This window comes from Schistocerca cancellata, chromosome 1, assembly GCF_023864275.1.
Source record: "Schistocerca cancellata isolate TAMUIC-IGC-003103 chromosome 1, iqSchCanc2.1, whole genome shotgun sequence".
NCBI classification, from domain to species: Eukaryota; Metazoa; Arthropoda; class Insecta; order Orthoptera; family Acrididae; genus Schistocerca; species Schistocerca cancellata.
Window position 1 is genome coordinate 437,220,135 of NC_064626.1, and position 24,227 is coordinate 437,244,361.

Below are 24,227 nucleotides of genomic sequence, written 5' to 3' on the forward strand. Positions count from 1 at the left end.
TTAGCTACCACACTGATAAACCGATTTTGATGTGGTTTGGATATAGTATGAACTCTGAGGAAGAAAACAGACTGCTTTAGAAAGTGCGTAGCGCAAGGTAATTATGTACCTCAAAAACGTAACGCGAAGTATGGGATAATAGTGATTGTTAGGAAAAGCTATTTACTCTTTGACTTTTGAACTTCATCATATTTGTGAATATTCTTTTATTGATTGATATGTTGTGTACAGTATGATTAAACGTAAGCAATACACTGCTTATGCAATGCTCAGAGTGTTTAATCCATACTTCAATAGTAATACCAATCACAAGGCCATTGCGTTTGAGCTGCTGAGCATCACGCATGTCGTATAGTTTCTGAGACGCTTGACAACTCTTAACTATGGCATCGCTTCCAATGCTGCACGACAGACAGAGAGATGTCGTGCTTTTACATGTAAAACGTGGGAGGCTTTCATTGAGGCTGCATTCCCTTACTGCACGCGAGAGCAGCTGGAGGTAACAGGCAGACGTGTGAGGGCAGCTGACACTGTTGCACGTACAAAAGTTACAAAATTCGCGCTTCACCGAACTATGAATTATTTAATTCCATTCTTCGACAATTTCACGCTATTTAATAATTTTAGAGAGCTCATATTTTATTTTGGTACCGTCAGCATCGCTCATCATAACAAAACTACTGGTATACATCCACGGCTCGCGGTCTTGTGGTTTCCATTGCGACTCTTGATCGAGGGGTCAGATTGTATCTACTCTGCTGGTGTGTGTGTGTGTGTGTGTGTGTGTGTGTGTGTGTGTGTGTGTGTGTGTGTTGCCCTTATAGCGTGTGTGTGTGTGTGTGTTGCCCTTATAGCCATCAACATACAATTCACTGGGCCACGAGCGAGAGCATCAAGCTATGGAGAGCCCCAGAAGACTGCCGCCATGACTTTACCGGCTGATGGTGCGGCTTTGAACTTTTTCTTCGGAGGGGAAAGGGTGTGCTGCCATTCCATCCATTGCTGTTTTGTTTCCCATTCGAAGCGATGAACTCATGTTCCATCACCTTGTGATGATACACGATAAAAATGATCAAGATCAGCCTCCTATAGCGTAAGCAGTTCCGCCCAGATGGTTCTTCGTTGCTTTTTCTGGACCTCTGTTAGGCTGCGAGGAATCCAGCGGGCACACACATTTGAGTACCCCGACTGGTCGAAGAGCGGGTCAGCACTACCAACAGAGACACCCAGCTGTGCAGCGAGGTATTTGTGACCCGTTGCTCGCGTCCAGTGAGAGTGTCAACACGTTCCAACACAGCAGGAATCACCTTGTGCGGGGCCGGCCGACACGAAGGACAGGTTTACGCGACGTTCTTGCGATGACAGACGTCTCGCCCAACGACTCATCGTACTTTTGATCATTTCCCGGTCTCCGTAGATATTCTGCAAGCGCCTATGCGTATCAGCAATGTTCTCGATTTCGCCAGAAGAAATTCAATGTCTGCTCTCTGTTTGGAATTACCTCCGTTACAGACGCCATTTATAGGCTACCTATAGAGTCGCCACGTATCGGAACTTCATGAAACTACACTACTGGCCATTAAAATTGCTACACCACGAAGATGACATGCTACAGATGCGAAATTTAACCGACAGGAAGAAGATGCTGTGATATAGAAATGATTACCTTTCAGAGCATTCACACAAGGTTGGCGCCGCTGGCGACACCTACAACGTGCTGACATGAGGAAAGTTTCCAACCGATTTTTCATACACAAACAGCAGTTGACCCGCGTTGCCTGGTGAAACGTTGTTGTGATGCCTCGTGTAAGGAGGGGAAATGCGTACCATCGCCTTTCCGGCTTTGATAAAGATCAGATTGTAGCCTATCGCGACTGCGGTTCATCGTATCGCGACATTGCTGCTCGCGTTCGTCGAGATCCAATGACTGTTAGCAGAATATGAAATCGGTGGGTTCAGGAGGGTAATACGGAACGCCGCGCTAGATGCCAACGCCCTCATATCACTAGCAGTCGAGATGACAGTCATCCGCATGACTGTAACGGATCGGGCAGCCACGTCTCGATCCCTGAGTCAACAGATAGGTACGTTTGCAAGACGACAACCATCTGCACGAACATTTCGACGACGTTTGCAGCAGTTCGGAGACCATGGCTGCGGCTACCCTTGACGCTGCATCACAGACAGGAGCGCCTGCGATGGTGTTCTCAACGACTAACATGGGTGCACGAATGGCAAAACGTCATTTATTTCGGATGAATCGAGCTTCTGCTTACAGCATCATGATGGTCGCATCCGTGTTTGGCGACATCGCGGTGAACGCACATTGGAAGCGTGTATTCGTCATCGCCATACTGGCGTATCACCCGGCCATGTGGTGCCATTGGTCACACGTCTCGGCCACATCTTGTTCGCATTGACGGCACTTTGAACAGTGGACGTTACATTTCAGATGTGTTACGACCCATGGCTCTACCCTTCATTCAATCGCTGCACCACCCTACATTTCAGCAGGATAATGCACGACCGCATGTTGCAGGTCCTGGATGCAGAAAATGTTCGACTGCTGCCCTGGCCAGCACATTCCCCAGATCTCTCACCAATTGAAAGCGTTTGGTCAATGGTGGCCGAGCAACTGGCTCGTCATGATAGGCCAGTCACTACTCTTGATGAACTATGGTATCATGTTGAAGCTGCATGGGCAGCTGTATCTGTACACGTTATCCAAGCTGTGTTTGACACAACGCCCAGGCGTATCGAGGCCGTTATTACGGCCAGAGGTGGTTGTTCTGGGTACTGATTTCTCAGGATCTATGCACCCAAATTGCGTGAAAATGTAATCACATGTCAGTTCGTGTATAATAAATTTGTGCAATGAATACCCGTTTATCATCTGCATTTCTTCTTGGTGTAGCCACTTTAATGGCCAGTAGTGTATAGCGGCTGACGTGTGAATTTTCCACGATGTCCGACAACTTATTCCTAATTTTTTCAACCGAAATTGGCAGAGGAAAAACTGTGTTGCACTACTTATGGAACGCCTCTCGTCTGGTCTAGTCACTGGTGCCTGTTCTAACCTTTTGCGTCTCTGCTTTCTATGCGCCTAGCTCCGAAGTTACTTGTTTGCTACAGACATCATCTCTCTGTACTGTTTCTACTGTAGTGCTATGGGGTGACTAATGAGGTATATTGTCGCCGAGCGTACCTGAGCACGCGCTGCGTGCGGTCGTACTCGGCGACCTGGTCCTTGATGTGCACCTTGTGCGAGTGGCGCTGGCTGACGGCGATTAGCGCGTGCCGACCGCTGGGCACGGGCCGCTGCTCCACGCGGTAGTAGCAGGTGGCGTTGCGTGGGTACACGCCCGGGTAGTTGGGCGACTGCACGCGGCAGGCGCGCGCGTCGCAGCGCTCCAGCACGCGGTCGCAGTACGAGCCGGGCACCAGGTCGCCGCGCCACGCCGGCACGCCGTTACCGCTGCCACTGGCGCCGCCGCTGCTGCTGTTGCCGTACCGCACGCTGGCCTCACCCGCCCGCAGAAGCTTGTACGACAGCTTGAAGTCGAAGTTGTAGCCGATACCCTGTTGGCAGTGAAGTGACGTGTACCGTACACAGGCCATGGATCAAGGCAGCCAGGAGGATTCAGTGCAGGGTGACTGGAAAAGAGAGAAAAGGTTTCGCACTTGTACAAGGTGCGACAATAAAGTAATGAGAGTGATTATCTTTGCAAGATATGGCAACCCTGCAGACTTGCGTAGGCACAATATCTTTGACCTTGCTGCTTCGAGCCCAATGGCAACCATGCAGAGTTGTGTAAGCACAATATCTTTGACCTTGCTTCTAGCCCAAGTGGCACATCGATGCAACTGCTCAGTCGTGAGTTGTGCGGTAATAAGTTAACATGTCTTCGTGTCTCTCGTAACGGAAATGGAACCGCATAATATTCCGCAACGGTATGCCATTTCTTTTTGCGTTAAATTCGGTGGAAACGCGGCGACAACTTACGGTAAGCTTCAGACAGCTTTTGGAGAGGAGGTTACGTCAAGAGCGCAAGTTTTTCGTTGGCATAAAATGTTTAGCGAAGGCAGAGCAAATGTTGAAGATGAAGACCGCAGTTCAAATGGTTCAAATGGCTCTGAGCACTATGGGACTTAACATCTGAGGTCATCAGACCCCTAGAACTTAGAACTATTTAAACCTAACTAACCTAAGGACAACACACACATCCATGCCCGAAGCAGGATTCGAATCTGTGACCGTAGCGGTCGTGCGGTTCCAGACTGAAGCGCCCAGAACCGCTCGGCCACATCTGTCGGCAGTATGAGAAAAATTGGTGCAAAAATGGTCGCCAAACATCTCACACCACAACAGCGAGAAACAGGGGAAAATGTGACAGCCGATCTGTTAGAGCAAACGGAAATCAATCCAGAGTTGCTGAGCCATGTTATCGCTGGTGATGAAAGTTGGTTTTTTCAGTACGATCCAGAGACAAAACGCCAAAGTTCGCAATGGTGCTCAAAGGGATCACGCAGACCAAAAATGCTCGCACGTCAATGTCAAAAGTGAAATGCATGCTTGTGTGCTTCATTGATTCCAAAGGAATTGTTCATAAAGAGCGGGTACCTCCTGGACAAACAGTTAGCCAATATTACTACAAAGATATTTTAGAAAGACTTCGTAAAAGAGTTCTTCGTGTCAGTACCACAGTGCTGATAATTGGATTCTGCATCACGGTAATGCGCCATCCCATACTGCTCGGTCAGTACAGTAATTTTTAACCTCAAAACAAATTTCACTACTACCACAGACACCTTGTTCACCAGATATTGCTCTGTGCGACTTTTTTATATTTCCAGGAGTCAAAACGGCAATCAAGGGACGCCATTTTCAAACAACACAAGATGTCCAAAAAGCTGTGACGAGGGTCTTGGTGGATATTACAGAAGATGAGTTCCAGAAATGTTACCATCAATGGCAGAAGCGCTGGAAAAAGTGTGTGCAATGAGAAGGGAACTATTCTGAAGGAGACGACACTAAACTTGACTAAAATGGCAAGAAACATTTTTTTTCACATCAGTCTCATTACTTTATTGTCGCATCTCGTATAACAGACAATTTGTGAAGACAGAAACAAATTACGCATGTTACTGGCTATAGGAAGATGCAAAGTTTTCTGTATCCACAGACACTATACCAACAGTCAACATGACCACCACGAGAAACGGCAGTCCATTTCACTCCACACAAGATTGTCATCCACCTTTTCCAATCCAGCGTTTCAGGATATTGTTGTTAAGCAGAAACCTGCACCTTAAGGTGAAAGCGAGACGAGGCGCTGTAACAAATAAAAACGAAATCAGTGGAATATTGGTCAATTTAAGGAAACAATGAACTGCCCTGCACTTCCAGGTATGACATTCCTGCCACAGTTTCCCTCCGAAAAAAAGATCGGTCCATAAACTTTGTGAACAGAGACGGAGGAAAACACGTTCGGTTTCGGTGAATCTCTTTCACGCTCGAAGACGACGCCAGGATTTTTTAATTCTTACATTCTGGTGGTTTACTTTACCCGATAGATGAAACGTCCATTCGTTCGCGAAGATAAGTGTTTCAGAAAAACAAGTGTTCCCTGCCATATCCCGGGGAACTAAAATGTCAATTTCGTGCCTTTTGTTACGGTCGCCTGTACGAAATCTCTTCAGTAATTACATCGTGTAAGGCTTTATACGCTGGCGACGTTTCGGAAGAAGCCTTTGTTTGAGGAAGCTGGATATTCTGCCCTGCCAACCTTATGGACTTCCGAGGTCTGCGTGTGAACGCGTCTTGGATACACCCGTCATTTTCATGAGACGTGCGTGGCCGGCCAGAGCCCTTCCCAATTTCTAGGAATTACACATATCAGTCATAAATCAAACAAGACTGAATCTTTCATCGTTTCTTGGTAGAACTACATTACAATACATGAAAAACACTAGTTTGCTTTCGTTCTACAGTATCCTGTTTGTTACAATAAATGTGTTGACTTTCCTTTTTGTCTCAGTGCTGCAGAACAAGAGCAAACTAGTCATGAATCTGTTTATGCAGAGGCAGCTTCTAGCTGAATCGAAGGCGGAAGGCACGTTGCACTTGAACGATGGATTGACTTCGCACAATAGCGAACACAGAAAATGATTTCTCTTGCGGAGTAGCTGCAATGTTACTACAAATAAACGACAGCGCAGCTACGTCAAAAATGTGAACGTGCCTATCCAGTGATATGCACAACACGTTTCTATATTTCTTAGTTTGTGTGTGTGTGTGTGTGTGTGTGTGTGTGTTTATGAATTCCTAAGGGACCAAACTGTTGAGATCATCGGTCCCTAGACTTACACACAACTTAAACTAACTTATGCTAAGAACGACATACACACACACCCGTGCCCGATGGAGGACTCGAACTTCCGGTGGGAGGGGTCATAGTTTGTCTCTAATAAACAATTGAAATCTGTTCCTCCTTTTGGAATCGCCCGGACTTTATTGACTTACGAAAAACATTTGACTCGGTACCACACCAACAGTTGTTGACATAAGTACGATTATATGGCATACAAAAGAAAAGTTGTGACTGGATTGAGGATTTCTTGCTAGAGACGTCATAGTATGTTACCTTGGATGGAGATCGTGGACGAAGTAAAAATATATTTAGGCGTGCCCCAGGGAAGTGTCCTGATACCCTTGTTGTTCTTGTTGTGTATTAATGACCTGCAGACAATATTAATTGGATCCTCATACTTTTCAGAGATGATTAAGTTGTCTACAACACACTGAGTCAAAAATCTGCCTCGAGCGAGGTGGTGCAGTGGTTAGCACAGCAGACTCGCATTCGGGAGGACGACGGTTCAAACCTGTGTCCGGCCGTCCTGATTCCGTAGTTTCCCTAAATCGCTTCAGGCGAATGCTAGGATGATTCCTTTGAAAGGGCACGGACGACTTCATCCCCCATGCTTACCTAATCCGATGGGACCGATGACCTTACTGTTTGGTACCCTCCCCCAAGTCAACCAACCAACCAAAAGTCTGCAGTAATATCCAGTGAGATGTGGATACAATATCAAAGTGGCACAAACAATGGGAACATGATATAAGTACACAGAAAGTGAAATTATGCGCTTCCGAAAACAAGAAACATATCATCCTATGATCAGTCAGCTCACACCAGTACCTGGATGTAAAAATGTGTGAGGATATGAAGCGCAATGATCACATAGGCTCAGTCGTAGGTAACTAGGGAAATAGACAGGTTCATCGGCAGCATACTGGGAAAATGCAGTCAAAGGTGACTGCTTGCAAATTACCTGTGAATCCCATAGCAGAATATTGCTCGAGGTTGTGGGCTGAGTACCAGATATGACGAACCTTGGTTACTGAACGCATAGGTGGCACGAATGGTCAAAAGTTAGTTTAACTCACGGGAGAGCGTCATGAGAGTATTCTGAAATGTGAATTAACTAACTTTTGAAGACAGACGAAAATCAACATGTGTAAGTCTTCTTAAAAAATTTCAAGAACCAATATTTAGTGTAAAATCTAGATGCATATGCAAATCCCTAGTCATCGCTCCCGTAGATGCTGTGACGACACATTAACTACAGAGAACACAGCGACATGCAGGGACTCGTACCTCCTGTGTTCCGTACTGGATAAGAACGAGAAAAAATTCCAGCACGTGCTACCATGCTAAGTAACCTTCGCCATCATTCACAGTGGTTTCAGGAATACGTATGTAGATGCAGACGAGGATGACAATACCAACGCTCAAGGAAACAGGGATAAGCAATACTGCTCCCTTTCCCTGTGCTGAGAGCCAGTCTCCTAAAGTCATTCTGCTGGAGGAACTATATGGTCCAATCAAGTTAACGTGACTACCGCCTACGTTCGACGTCAAAGTGCAATCTCCACTCACAAACGGCAGCTTGCCGTGCTACCAGTGGACGGTGTATAAAGCGTTTTGAGGGAATGCGGAAAATAGTGGAGGCGTTGTCATAATGTGGAGTCGGAGCGACTCATCTGGCGTCCAAAAGGGAATGATCACTGGCTTTCGGACCAAGGGTGGAAGCATTTTCGAAATGACTAAATTTGTAAACTGTTCGATTTCCACCATTGTCAAAGTATACCACACGAGGCAAAATGGCGCTGTCACAAACCGGCGTCGAGGCAACTTTGCAGCACGAAGGACCGTAGATGACAGCTGGGAACGACGGCTACGTAGATGGTTCCACGTCCATCTCGGTACCTTCCAGAACCTGAATGACTCTCCTTCTGCACGTTCTGTAGCTGTCTGTACTACAAAAGGTGATTATTCAGGGTTCACACAGATGGTTACATTAATGCGACGGGCCAGCGTACCTTGAGACAAGACTTGTAATTTAGAAGCGGCTAACGGAGAGCTACAAGAATCATTACACTGGGAGTTAATGGGGTGTAAGTGAGATTTCTACCATTTAAACCCAATATCGTAATTGTTATGTAAGCGCACTGCCTTTTCTCTTTGGAAGAAGAGTGACAATCCTACTTTGTCTCACGGCCGATTTAGGCACTCCATGTTTGAAGACTGCTTAAATGAGCAATGGGTTGGAGAGGTAATTTGTTCACGTACCTCATAATTGGTTAACGGAAAGAGACATGGTTGGCGGTGGATCATTTAATGCTTTGTCCACAGTAGTAGCTGGTTCTCAAATGAGTATCTTAGATCCATAGTACTCCAGTCCAGACCTTTGTCGGAAATGAATGTACATGTAAGTAAACAGCACATTACGTGTAAACTCGTACGCACGTTAGTTGTAAATAAGCTGGTAGTGTAGTTTCGTTGCATTGTATGCTATATTTTCTTTTTAGATGCTGGTTCATTATAGATTCGATCTTTTTATTTGTGGCTAACCGCGTACTTTCCATGTCACCCGTATTTATTAATCTTATTTCACAGTAACTAGAGATAGTACTAGCGAGGGCGCAACAACAGGACTATCTTTGAGTGCAGATCCAGTGAGACTCTAATTTTCAAGCTTAGAGGCCCTTGCAGAACGTACGGGCTGTAGGAACCCTGTTGACAAGCTGCCTCTCCTCACTAATTATTAGCGAGACTCCTTTGGGATCAAATAACTGGCCGCTGACATGTAACCGACACAAGTCCGAAGTACTTCAAGTATAAGCTGCAGTTAAAGAAAACCATTTTTCCAGTTACAGCGAGAATAAGGTGAAAGTAATTAATAATTACTCTCTCCCCCCCCCCCCCCTCCTCCTCCGCGCCACGACTGCTACCTCCCATACTGTTGTCGTCGATACCAGGTACATCTATTGCAAGAAAATAGCGTGGAGAATGATGAGTCCAGTCCAAATTCAAGCACGCACGCCTATTGTGATTTTCAACGTCGAAGGCAGTTGCTACGTGTCAATGGGTGTGAGGTACACAAGCGATGATGAACGAACAATGTTTCGCTGACGAACAGACACAGGTTCTAGAATGAGATTTTCACCCTGCAACGGAGTGTGCGCTGATATGAAACTTCCTGGCAGATTAATACTGTGTGCCGAACCGAGACTCGAAATCGGGACCTTTGCCTTTCGCGGGCAAGTGCTCTACCAGCTGAGCTACCCAAGCACGACTCACGGCCACTCCTCACAGATTTACTTCTGCCAGTACCTCGTCTCCATGGCTAAGCCATTGTAACGTCGCCTTACAACAATTATACTAGACTGTGCTTAAACTGACATACAATATTATTTAGCGCAACGCAATCTGACTTTCAAAAATCCCTACAAAAGAATGGCCCTGACTAACATTAACCTATACCTTTCACAAATCACTTACGTCACAAAAATCTTCATTACTCGAACTACTGCCAGCTAAATAAAAGATTCAAACTACTGAAGGCACTAACTACTGATAGGGATAGTTAGCAAATGAAAGATTTTAATAGAGAACAAACAATGTATTTACCTTAATAGTCATAATATATGATATCCAGTATTACAAATTATCAAAACTCCGCCATCTCTCTCCCCACATCCACCACTGCTGGCGGCTCACCTCCAACTGCGAAACGCTACGCGCTGTTCACATCCAGCTGCCGCTGCCAAACACTACAATGGCAGACAACAATGCAAACTAGCCACAGACTGCACACAGCACAGACAGTGATTTTCGTACAGAGCGCTACGTAACGTTGCCAATAAGAAAACATAAACAGCCTACTTACACCATGTCTTCGAAATATCCTTTCTTTCAGGAGTGCTAGTTCTGCAAGGTTCGCAGGAGAGCTTCTGTAAAATTTGGAAGGTAGGAGACGAGGTACTGGCAGAAGTAAAGCTGTGAGTACGGGGCGTGAGTCGTGCTTGGGTAGCTCAGTTGGTAGAGCACTTGCCCGCGAAAGGCAAAGGTCCCGAGTTCGAGTCTCGGTCCGGCACATAGTTTTAATTTTCCAGGATGTTTCAGACACAGGTTCATGTTCTAGGGCAAACGATTCCTGGCGAGAAAAATTTCAACGACAAGAACATCAACAATTAAAAATCCATAGAACACATATGAAGACCAAAATGGACAATCGAAGTAGCGACGATATAAGAGACTTGTTTTCTAGCACACAGCTCGCTGACGAGCAAGGTTTTAATTAACCTTCCGTCTCGTCACGGATTGTGCGGTCCCTCCTGCAGGAGGTTCGAGTCCTCCCTCGGGCATGTGTGTGTGTGTTGTTCTTAGCATAAGTTAGTGTAAGTTAGCTTAAGTAGTGTGTAAGTCTAGGGACCGATGACCCCAGCAGTTTGGTCCCTTAGGAATTCACACACATTTGAACATTTTGAATTAACCTTCGGTACGAAAAGAAGCTTTTTGTCGTGGAAAACGTAGTGTGCAGCTTGGAAGTTTATATTGTTAGTACTTTGAATTCACATGCAGGTCTGAGGACTTGCTATGCGCACACGTCACAGTATCGAATATTCCGTTGCTGTACCTACGCTATCTGTTGGCGGAAACGGAAAATTTACGCTCGCACTCCGGAAACTTTAAGTAATGCATAACGGAAGTTTCGTACTCGTACCATTGTTGCTGGCGGAGAAAAAAAAAAGTGATGCATTAGCAAGTTTAGTCGTTACGTCTGCAGCCCTACTGCACTTCTGCTAGAGTCACCTGCCTTCACATGGTGACTTTGCCACTGGGGAAGCACAAGGAGGATGGATAACTGTATTCCAGTTTGGATCGTTTCCACCTCGGTGGGCCGGCTAACTGGCCCAAGAAGGCACAAGGACGTAACCGCGAAGTTCCCCCAGCTAACACTGCTGTCCGCGAGCGAGAAAGTTGGTGGGAGCACATTTTACTCCGCAAGCGACACGCCCAGTAAGTGTCACGCGCGGAGCTGCGGCTGCCGCACCGTGCAGCAGCGCCGCGGCGCTGTTTCATGCTAATGTAATTACGCCGTGCGTCTCGCAGTGCGCGACTGCGCGACTCTTACCAGACGGAGATAGCAGAGGACGGCGCGTTTCGTGCTCGACTCGGGCAGCGCGGCGAGCAGCGAGCAGTTGTAAATGTCGGCCGCGATGTTTCCATCCGCCAGGTCGGCGGGCGCTCGCTCTCGTGACGGCGAGCCGTAACTCCTTTGTGTCGGCAAACGGGACTCTCCGACGTATATTAATTCTTTTATTTTCTAGCCCGGCGGATGAAATACAACACTCCTCTGCCCCGCGTACACTACACGGCTTTCTCGCAGACAGATCGATGACAGATAAGAAACACGGTGTCTATTTATCATCCGCCCGCTGAGTGGATCGCTGTCTTGGAGCTTCCGCCGCTTGTCTCTCTCGTGCTGCGCTACAACTGCTGTAACACAGCATTTCCGTTCGTGAAATGTTACAAATGACATAGATCCCATCACATCTGCCAAATTAATTTTTGTTTCGGTTTTTCCAACAATCGGTGGCGTTCTTCATCGCAGTATTATGGACTGTTTACTCTCTTCAGTGAGGTATCCACCTTACACTGCCGCACTTAATATTCTATATCCGCCTCTATGGAAATAATAGCGCTTAGTGCTTTATAATCAGGTTCAGTTGGTGACCGCAGATGTAGTATGCGACCGTCACGGTGTGTGGAAATTTGCCACGCCTGACGTTTTCCACGGTTTTACCTGCTCCGAAGGGTTGGGTCCCTTTTCTCCCCCCCCCCCCCCCTCCTCCTCCTCCTCCTCGTCCTCACTCGCCGCCCGACCGCAGTAAAGGTACTGACTGAGCCTTTCCGCTGGTTTTCTTAACATAGGACCAGAATCTCTATGGATTTTTCTCCACATTTCTAGAGAGAGTTTCGTTGTGGAAACTATAAAATTCATCTCGCATTGAAATCCGCACCAAATTTCGAGCCAAAGTAAAACTTCGCCAATCTTGGAGATTTTGCGCTCGTCTAAAGTATACGTGCCTTTTTCGGTGCTCCTGCAGCAGCTCCCTGTCGTGTTTTGTGTACCATGGGGGATCAGTTCCGTCTGATATTAATTTATTTGGTATGAATCTCTCGAGTGCTGTTGATACTATTTCTTTGAACTTAAGCTACATATCGTCTTCACTTATATAATTTGGAAGGACTGGAGACTGTATCTTAGAAAGACTTCAACAAAATTTTTAGTTGATTTTATAAATATATATATTTCGCGTTTAGTTTTAGTGAATTTCTTTGTCACGGAATTGAGCCTCGCTACGGATGTGTTCACTAATTCCTGTAGCCGTCGTGATGCTCAGGATTATTTTTGGCTAAGAGGTCAAGTGTGTTTTCGTAACCATTTACAATTTGAATGGCCTTGTGAACTAATTGTTCAAAATAATTTTATAAAAAGTATTTAGAACAATTATGGAAGTTGTTTTCTATCTACAGCTGGCCGCGGTGGCCGAGCGGCTGTAGGCGCTTCAGTCCGGTACCGCGCGAGTGCTACGGTCGCAGATTCGAATCCTGCCTCGGGCATGGATGTGTGTGATGTCCTTAGGTTAGTTAGGTTTAAGTTGTTCTAAGTTCTAGGGGACTGATGACCTCAGATGTTAAGTCCCATAGTGCTCAGAGCCATTTGAACCATTTCTATCTACAGTAGGATCTCAAAATGTATTTTTCTCAACATACGGAAGGTAGACAGAAGTCACTGCCAACTATAATTGTATGAGTAAGGTACCTATTTGCGATGAGACTCGAGTTTTCTTTGAAATGTTCAGCAACTGTTTCATCTGAGACCGGAGGTCGGTAAAAGGAGCAAGTTATTAATTTATTCTGGTTGCTGAATATAACCTCTGTCCGTACTAAGTCACAGGAACTACCTGCTTCAATGTCGCTTGTGTGCTGGAACACACATTATATTATTTTTCCTTAAGTTGTGCTTCTTGTTTCTGTTGTAGTGGAGATCATTACATTTACGAATTTTCCCTCCAAAACCTAGGATGCTTTCTCTGTGATCCTGTTAATACCAGAGCTAAACAAGGTAGAACAACAACGTACGTTACAAGCATAGCATTCTGTATTACTTCATCTCCTTATTTCTAATATTTTAAAATTGTACGTCGACTTTAGATGACATGCCAATCATAGATGTTCTTATCTCTGTTTATGAAAGTACTTTCAATCATGTTTTGAACATTGTCCCGCTACACTTTATTAACTAATGTTTCGCTGGAAGGGATATCGAATTTTAGAGAGTAAATTAATATGGAGTATGTCGTTCTTCTTTTCAAACATTCACATACCTATTTCTTCTTCAATTATTGTCTTTTGGGCACGCAGTTGTAGTAATTAAAGTAGGCACAAATGCAGCGATCAAAAAGAAATGATTAGCGTACATTCGCATTCTCTTTACAGCATTCCTTTCTTGTTGCTCCTATGGCGATGGACTGTTTCTATCACAATCAGTAAGCGTGAAAGGAAGCTACCGTAGAGACAGAGGGATCTATATTTATACTTGGCAGAACTAATTAAATATTGACATAATCGTCGGATTTGCTTTCGTTTCCCAAAAGATATAAATATTCGATTTCGGAAAAGGAGCTCTGTATTTCGCCAAGATGTAGAAGAAGAAGGTCCCTTACGTACTGGTTGTAACGAGTAAGATGTGGAGACGGCGGTTTGAAAGCGGACAGAAGAAGTACGAGGAAGGGCGACCCTTACCTGAGGGATCGCTACCTGGCGCAGGGGCAAGTGTGGCAAATGTCCGGCGTGGCAAATGTCCGGCATTTGAACGTCACTAGGTCACAACCGTACTTGCTAAGGTTCCGCAATAACGAGGGTAACCCCAAAAGTAAGGTCTCCTATTTTTTTTATAAGTACATAGACCTGTTTATTTCTACAATGGTTTACATCAGCTTACAGCATGAACTTTTAGCTGTTTTTCGACATAATTACCATTTCTGTGGATGCATTTTTCTAGATGCTGTGACAGTTTTTGTATGCCCATGTCGTACCAGCTCGCCGCCATGCTGTTCAGAACGTTATGAACCTCTTCTTTCACCTCGTCGTCGGAACTGAATAGCTTTCCGGCCAAATGTTCTTTTAACCTAGGGAACTGGGCGCCAAGTCAGGACTATAGGGTAGGTGAGTGATTAAGTTGCACTGAAACTGTTGCAGGAGAGCAACGGTTTGCCGAACGATGTGTGGGCGTGCGTTGTCATGGAGAATGAGTACGCCCTTGTTCAACACTCCTCTTCTCCCGTTCGGAATTGCTCGTTTGCGTTTCTTCAGAGCCTCACAGTACCTGTCAGCTCCAACGCCTAGGTGAAAGAAGAGGTTCATAACTTTCTGAACAGCATGACGGCGAGCTGATATGACATGGGCAAACAAAAACTGCCACAGCGTCTACGAAAATGCATCGACAGAAATGGTGATTACGTCAAAAAATTGCTTAAAGTTCAAGCTGTAAACTGATGTAAATGATTGTAGAAATAAACAGGTCTATGTACTTATAAAAAAATAGGAGACCTTACTTTTGGGATTACCCTCGTATTAAACATATTCTGCCTATCACAGTGTACCGATTGTCACTCTGTGAGCCTAACGATGAAGCCTTCATGCTCCAAATTCGACAGCAGTTAATAAGCAACATTATTTGCATCCATGTGAAGTGGATATTGAATAAAGTGAATAAATACACTACCGTTTCTGAAAATTGCAACAACCGGAAGGAGTAATCCGAATCAATCCAAAATCGTAGAATTTGTGGAACACTGGAACCATGACAAGTGTTTAATATTTCAGAGCGATAGCGTGCACGTAGGTCCAACAAGTGTGACCGAGTAGGTTACCGTTACGCTACGCTCACTCGTCGCAAAGCCTGCAAATGAAGTGTAAACGTGGAAGCAAGTGGTGGTATCCCTCATAGACCTGAAAGAGTGTAGTATCACCATGTGAATTTCAATGAGGCATAATGATAAGTTCAAATAGTTCAAATGGCTCTAAGCACTATGAAACTTAAGATCGGAGGTCATCAGTGCCCCTAGAACGTAGAACAACTTAAACCTAACTAACCTAAGAACACCACACACATCTATGCCCGAGGCAGGGTTCGAACCTGTGACATGAGCAGCAGCGTGCTTCCGGACTGAAGCGCCTAGATTCGCTAGGCCACAGCGGCCGGCTGAAACAGGTGTCTTCTGTGGGTCATGCAGAGCATATTGCTACAACAGTAGTAAGTTTGTTGAGCTAGTGGAGAGAAGAGGGTCACACCAGCAACGAGCGGACACTGCAATACAAAATCTGACGGCAGTGGGAGATGATCTCCATTATGTAAACATGACCCTAACCAACAGAGCTGCTTGACGTCTGAGCACTGTAAAGGATGTAGACATGTTTATGTGTGTACTTCCGACGAACGCTGTATGTTCCACCATTTTCGGCGTTGGAAAACTAAATGGCGGAAAATGTTTTTTCACGCTGTTACTTCTAACTCCGATAATACAGTACTGGCCATTAAAATTGCTACACCAAGAAGAAACGCAGATGATAAACGGGTTTTCATTGGACAAATATATTATACGGGAACTGACATGTGATTACATTATCACGCAATTTGGGTGCATAGATCCTGAGAAATCAGTACCCACAGCAACCACTTCTGGCCGTAATAACGGCCTTGATATGCCTGGCCATTGAGTGAAACAGAGCTTGGATGGCGTGTACAGGTACAGCTGTCCATGCAGCTTCAACACGGTACCACAGTTCATCAAGAGTAGCGACTGGCGTATTGTGACGAGCCAGTTGCTCGGCCACCATTGACCACACGTTTCCAATTGGTGAGAGATCTGGGGAATGTGCTGGCCGGGGCAGCAGTCTAACATTTTTTGTATCCAGAAAGGCCCGTACAGGACCTGCAACATGCGGTCGTGCATTATCCTGCTGAAATGTAGGGTTTCGCAGGGATCGAATGAAGGGTAGAGCCACGGGTTGTAACACATCTGAAATGTAACGTCCACTGTTCAAAGTGCCGTCAATGCGAACAAGAGGCGACCGAGACGTGTAACCAATGGCACCCCATACCATCACGCCGGGTGATACGCCAGTATGGCGATGACGAATACACGCTTCCAATGTGCGTTCACGGCGATGTCGCCAATCATGGTTGCGACCATCATGATGCTGTAAACAGAACCTGGATTCATCCGAAAAAATGACGTTTTGCCATTCGTGCACCCACGTTCGTCGTTGAGTACACCATCGCAGGCGCTCCTGGCTGCGATGCAGCGTCAAGGGTAACCGCAGCCATGGTCTCCGAGCTGATAGTCCATGCTGCCGCAAACGTCATCGACCTGTTCGTGTAGATGGTTGTTGTCTTGCAAACGTCCCAGTCTGTTGACTCAGGGATCGAGACGTGGCTGCACGATCCGTTACAACCATGCGGCTAAGATGCCTGTCATCTCGACTGCTAGTGATACGAGGCCGTTGGAATCCAGCACGGCGTTCCGTATTACCCTCCTGAACCCACCGATTCCATATTCTGCTAACAGTCATTGGATCTCGACGAACGCGAGCAGCAATGTCGCGATACGATAAACCGCAATCGTGATAGGCTACAATCCGACCTTTATCAAAGTCGGAAACGTGATGGTACGCATTTCTCCTCCTTTCATGAGGCATCACAATAACGGTTCACGCCGGTCAATTGCTGTTGGTGTGTGAGAAATGGGTTGGAAACATTCCTCATATCAGCACGTTGTAGGCGTCGGCACAGGTGCCAACCTTGTGTGAATGCTCTGAAAAATTAATAATTTGCAAATCACATCTCCTTCCTGTCGGCTAAATTTTGCGTCTGTAGCACGTCATCTTCGTGATGTAGCAATTTTAATGGCCAGTAGTGTACTATAATCACAGATTACCGGCTTTCAGTCTGAAATAAAATATTGTTAATGAAAGTGTGAAGATCCTTTACCATCTGCATAAATTTCTCATTAATATATTGTGACTTACTTTATGCTAGCAGATTCAAAAAGGGTACTATTGAAAGAAGAGTGTAGCAAATGTGCTGACGCAAACTGTCGTCAGCACACCAGTCGGTAAAGATGAATCGTGAAGATCGATAAGTAAGCGCAGGATCATGCGCGCCTATCACGAGAGAGACGACACACACACACACACACACACACACACACACACACACACACACACACAAGCAACAAGCCACCAACCCCCTCTCGAGAGCAAGTATTTAGACCGCCACCCATAACAAGAGGACCTCACGAACTCACATTCCAGTTTGGCGTCTGTCGGTCCACTCTCATAGCAGGTAGAGTTCATTGCAGGCTATGACAGTACGTAGCAACTTCTTAATAGCAGGATTACCGGTACTGTCTGCAAGGGTACTATTGCTGATGATTTTGTACCACAACACATGGACTCTATTCAAATTAAGTTTCTAGTTCATGTAAATAAAGAACCGTATTAATCCACGTGTGCATTTGTATTGTAGAAAGAGATTACTGGCCATCACCCGTAACAACATCGTCTCTCTCGCTTCCTTGCGGTACAAGACGGCAAAACTTCATGCAGCATGGTAAAAATCATAGAGTGAGCCACGTTTGCTAACCTTTTACTCGATATTTCTGTTAAGACGTCATTAATCTACAGCAAACAATAGGCGACGTGTAGGAAGTAGTACACGCAATCCAAGCACATACCGCAAGAACATTTTTATGGAAATCGTATTTCCTGTGTCATGTAACGTAATTCGACAGCCTCCATCGAATGTATACGTGAAGCGCAAACAGTTAAATAAAAGTAGCGCGATAGTGTACATAGTATCTAATTCAGACAATCATGATTTTCTCGCCTTGTACGAATGATGAAAAATAAAGGAGCTGTCTGACATTTTTGCAAGTATCTATTGCTTAGCACGGCGCAGTGACTTGCTGAATACGTAAATAGATGCAGTTTTAATGCATGACTTATATATACCTTGATCACTTACACGAAAGTACATTTAATGCACCATGTGGCATTTTCACACTCGACAGTACGATAGTGACTTCTCTGGACGACAGATACATTTCTTTTGCGCCGCAAGGCACACTGATAAACTGGAACGAGAAAGGACGCGCCTTCTCAGCGTACCACATTATTTCTTAGCAATTTTAGTAGATCATTATTTGTAAAAGATTACCGTCTCACATAAAAAATATTGTTGGATTTCTTTCACTCTGATCACTAAAGAAGCAGTTGCTTCAATGTCCCATGCCATTACCCACATTACCCATCGTTATTTTGTTGCTAGTTAGTGAATTTAATTAATTACAAATACTGTACATTTATGTTCATAATGTCACAAAACTTAATCTGGTTCAAGAAACGCTCGTCGACAGTAAAACATAATACCTCTTTAACAGAGCGGTGGAAACAATTGCGTGCCGTTTTTTGACATGCCGCTCCCACAATTTGCAGAAACAAGGGAAAATAAGGTAATTGCATGTCAGTTTCACTGGAGGGCTCTACGAGTAAAAATACGAATTATTCTGCATTACAAGCCAGGAAATCTGCAAACGATAAAGGATGTAAGAAAGTTCCACTACTTGATGAAGAAAGTCTTTCTTGTCTGCTCTCTGCCAAAAATGTCGAGTACAAGCTGGGAGAAAATCGTCAGTTATAAGTCTACGACACTCTTATAATGCCGATAATCTAAAGATACACAACTGCATTTGTTTTGGGATTGCAGTGTCATTGAATTTTTTAAATGACTGCATGTTCGCCAACGACTGCACCGTTTATTACAATTTCCACAATTACAGTTTCAACTTTTTAGCCATTTTCAAGTGATTAGATTGGTGAACTTAGAGCGGTTGTCAACTTTGGTAAAATAGCTCACATCCTTTTTACTAATTTTACTAATTTGCATATTTAATGTGTTTCAGCAGCTTAATAGCTTTAAAATGACTTAGAAGTCGAAGTCGAAATTGTGAAAAGATATAATAAACAGTGGAATGGTAGACGAATATGTTCCCGTTTAAGAAACGTAAGTACAAACTTCTGCTAAACTTTGTGGGTAGGTTATTCAGGAAACTTACAAGCATAAGTTTATTTGTCAGTAGAGCATTAGACGGGGGTACGAGGGCAGTGATACAGTTTTATTTATGACGTCCTAAAAATATAGTTAATTATCGAATTTACGTAATCTGCGGTAATTAATTTTCGACAGTAGCAGGAAATGTTGGATCTTTGTCAGTCCAGTCTAGTCGTAATAGTAATAATAATAATAATAATAAAATCTATCTGGATTGGTCTGATGCAGATGGAACATTTCCTTCTACTATTGAAAACGATTTACCCCTGAATACTCCACATGAGAATGGGCTGCACCGTGTTGACTTGTCTAGTGGCATGCCACTCCTAATGTTGTTGTTGTTGTGGTCTTCAGTCCTGAGACTTCTTTGATGCAGCTCTCCATGCTACTCTATCCAGTGCAAGCTTCTTCATCTCCCAGTACCTACTGCAACCTACATCCTTCTGAATCTGCTTAGTGTATTCATCTCTTAGTCTCCCTCTACGATTTTTACCCTCCACGCTGCCCTCCAATACTCAATTGGTGATCCCTTGATGCCTCAGAACATGTCCTACCAACCGATCCCTTCTTCTAGTCAAGTTGTGCCACAAACTCCTCTTCTCCCCAATCCTATTCAATACCTCCTCATTAGTTATGTGATCTACCCATCTAATCTTCAGGATTCTTCCGTAACACCACATTTGGAAAGCTTCTATTCTCTTCTTGTCCAAACTATTTATCGTCCATGTTTCACTTCTATACATGGCTACACTCCTAGTAGGTAGCTGAATATTTCCAAAAACATTGAAATGCTAAGCACAGATTTTGAATGCACAAACTAATCCATAAATCTACAAAAACGAGGGGTTCTGAATGTCGAATTTCAGATTCTCACATACCGATCCTCATCTCTCCAGTTTTTGCACATGCGTGATTTTACTGAAATGGGATAGAGTCCAGTCTTGCTGGAAACCCAAACTGGTACAGATATGTAATAAAACGTAGACAATGTAGTAGCATATGTGCATTCATTTCGTGTATCGTGTAAGTCAGTAATGATTCTTTTAATGGCACACGGCGTAGCTTCAGTGGAACAACTGTTCCAAGTTGGCCTATCCAATATAGAGCTCCAACGGTGCTGCTATCTCATTTGGCAACCTACAGGGCTGCACCGAGGTTTGCAGAGGCTTCAAGCTGCAGTAGATGGCGTAGCTGTGTTTGCAACGACCGTTGCACGCTACTCACCTGTTCCGAGAGCCTGTACAGCTGCAGGGTGAGGTTGATGGAGGGCGTCTCGCTGTAGTAGACGGTGTAGCCCCAGGCGCTGCCGCACCACTGCCCTCCCGTGGAGGGCCGGCCCGCCTCCCGGATGCTCATGTGGCCGTCCGGGCAGCCGTCGCTCGTGAACGACACGAACTTGCCCACCGTGAACGTGTCGAACGTCAGCTGAAAGCCACGCAACTCTGTTTTAGCCTGCCTGCTGTGTAGCAATTGCCTATGCAGCTCGAATTCAAAGATACAGTTTCATATCTCTCTCTAAAGACATTCAGGATAATTCAGACCAGCGAGTTTTAGGGAACTAATGGCTTTACAGACAAATGGTTTTAATCATCCATAACAACCAGAATTCAAAATATGTGCTAAATAATCAGACAAAATTGAATGGAGAGAAAATTTTAAGGAGTAGGAAGAAACCGCAGGAATACCACGCTGCACAGTTTTGGGTCTACTTATATTCATTATACATGCGAATGAACCAGTTTTCCGCTTATTGCACCAGCTTCAAGAAACAACCGACTATCGTCTGAAAGGGACACTAATTCTTGGATTACCAAATATTGTAGGCAAAGATACAATTCACGCGCATCGTGTGTAGCGCCTCGAACTTGTTTCTCAACATTGAAATTACACTTTACACAGTGGGTAATATGAAGCAGAATGAATAATTAAAGTGAACAATAGTACAGGTTAAATGGTTTTAATGCTCAAGTTTGTAAGGACTCGACATTAGCTGGGGGACTGTTAAACTGAGCACCGTACATTTATGCTGTCAACGAACATGTTTTATAACACTGTAAATTAGACTTAGGTAATGGACAATATCATACAAAAAAATTAATATACACGGTCTTACAATATTACAGGTTACATGGTTTTGATACCAGAATTTTTTGAGATTATCACAGTGAATCATAGCTGTATAACTGAGAACTGGTGATTATGTTGCGCAACAAACAAGATTTACATCGTAAATTAATTTTTTTGCAATGGGCAAAATGGTTGAAACATACATTACTACAGTATCACAAGTTATACTCTTGACTTTTAGGGGTAAGCAGATAAAGAATAGGAAATTCTGTTGTGTTTTAATTTTGCACAGCAGTATGTGTCATTGTTACGGTCTGTAAGTATGTGGATGGTTGACTGCGTCATGTGAAGCTTAACTTTAGCATTAACAATGGCAGGAGGGGAGGGGGGCAGCTTTGTAGGCTCACCGACTCAATATTTATATGTTGTAAGCACTTTGATATAACAACTTGAAATCAAAGCTAATTTTTCATTATTGAATTTACAATTGAGTGATTGTATAATTTGTTAATCATAATTCATTTATTTGATTTTATTCTCCATGGGCCTCAGAATCCGCTCCTCTCCGGTCAGTAATACCAAACGGAGATCTGAGGTTGTTGAGACTTTGGTTTTAAAGATTTAAAACGCAACGAACTTTTGGATGGTTGTCTTGAAACAAACTTAAATGAAGTCGACAGTTTTCATTTTCATTTTTTCTGGTGCTGTTGAACAAGTAACACGAATAGACAACGTTTATGTAATAGTTCTATTGAAGAAGAGCTCGAAGAAGTCCTGAATGAATCACATTTAGATGAAAGTTAACTGGATGATTATGTGGAAGAAATTGGAACTGATTCCCAGCCTGAGAATGAAAATGAGGTTCAACTCAACCCACTAGATGGTACCGATACCAACTGTGATATATTCATTCCCAGAATTGGACGCAAATATGTTACGGAGTCATCTCGAGAATATTGGCGGTCTGTACAAAATATAGTGCGGCAAAGAAAGAGGCTAAGACAGCACGGAAAAACAGACTCCGAAACAGGCTACAGAGCTCATCAATGAGTCGGAGCCGATTTTTGGAACTGACTCAAATATTGAGGTTTGACGATAAGAATACAAGAGAAATTCAGAGTCAGACTGACAAGTTTGAAAGCTTGAATTCTTAATTTCCATTTTACTTCATTCCTGGTCCACACACCACAGTGAATGAAATGTTTTCTTTGTTTCGTGGTCACTGCCCATTCAAGGTATTTCTACAAGAAAAACCTCGAAAATACGGCATTATAATTAGAATGTAGTTTAATTCAGGAACTAGATATTTGATCAGCATGGTTGTGTATATATGAAAGTCCTGACACGCACATTATCTACATGGATCAATAAATATTGTAAAGAGACTACTAAAACCCACTGAGGAATCAAGCCGCAATGTTAACACGGGTCAGTACTATACTTCAATGGATATAGTTGAGACACTATGCGATGATTTTCACCTCACAATTGCTGGCACTCTGCACTCGAACAGAAGACACATACCGGAAGAGCTAAAGATTACAACTGCCAGCAGTGCACGCTAATCCATCTTTCCATCTATAGCACCTCAGATACAGAAGCCAGCAGTTGCTCTCGCATCACCTCTAGTCCATGAGAAACCAAAGCAGCTGCTGTTGATGGTTTTGGCTTGTCACGCAGAAGAGGTGATCAAAGAAGACAAAAAAAGCTAACATATTTTTTTTTGTAATTCTGGAAAAGTTGCGGTGGACACAATAGACCAGATAGCAAGACTTAAAAACACGAAAAGAAGAACAAGAAGATGGTCTATGTTCATCTTCTAGCCGGCCGGAGTGGCCGTGCGGCTCTAGGCGCTACAGTCTGGAACCGAGCGACCGCTACGGTCGCAGGTTTGAGTCCTGCCTCGGGCATGGATGTGTGTGATGTCCTTAGGTTAGTTAGGTTTAAGTAGTTCTAAGTTCTAGGCGACTGATGACCTCAGACGTTAAGTCGCATAGTGCTCAGAGCCATTTGAACCATTTTTTTCATCTTCCACACACTCACTGACATAGCAGCAATAAACACATGTTCAGTTTCCCTTCTCAACTTTCCAAATTGGAAAAAAAACTGCAAAATCGGAGGAGAGATTTTCTCAGTAACTCAGGTCTTTAACTAATAAGCGAACGCTTAGCTGCACTATGGAGTCTTCATCATCAACAGTAGAGCCAGGAACATGTGGACAGTGTCATCTCTGCTGCCAGGAAGCTGCATCTCAACAGATCAGGTACAACACGTTGGGTAAATCAACTGTTCCCCGCTCCCAGTGCTGCAAACATGTCTGTGGAAAACGCAGAAAGAAGTGTTGTGTGAAAAATGTATTTCAGAATGAGGCAGTAATTCTGTTTGCTTCATGTAGTGGACTGAAACTGAATAGTTGTTTTTTTGTGAGAGAACGTAATTAAGAAAGTTACTGGGTGAAATAATAAAAATGAATTTTATGATTTGATGATTATGTTCCTATTGTAATTAATTTTCTTTATTATCTAGTATACAAAAATAATGTCTAAGCAGTTCTAAATGTTCTCAGTAGTATCAGAAGTAGATGAAGTCGCATTCTGACAATTCAAATCGCCTCTTTCTGTATGGACCTC

The 24,227-nt window shown here is 44.1% G+C and overlaps 1 protein-coding gene across 1 annotated transcript in view; it reads right to left on the reverse strand.

Moving 5' to 3' along the window:
- The window catches only part of LOC126181558 (uncharacterized), a 187,814-nt gene that overhangs the window by 77,835 nt on the left and 85,752 nt on the right, over nucleotides 1-24,227 (reverse strand). Inside the window, exons 3-4 of the mRNA XM_049924784.1 lie at nucleotides 20,755-20,955; nucleotides 3,206-3,579 (exon numbers count right to left, since the gene is read on the reverse strand). Of these exons, the coding sequence (XP_049780741.1) occupies nucleotides 3,206-3,579; nucleotides 20,755-20,955 (575 nt within the window). The remainder of the gene's footprint in view (nucleotides 1-3,205; nucleotides 3,580-20,754; nucleotides 20,956-24,227) is intronic.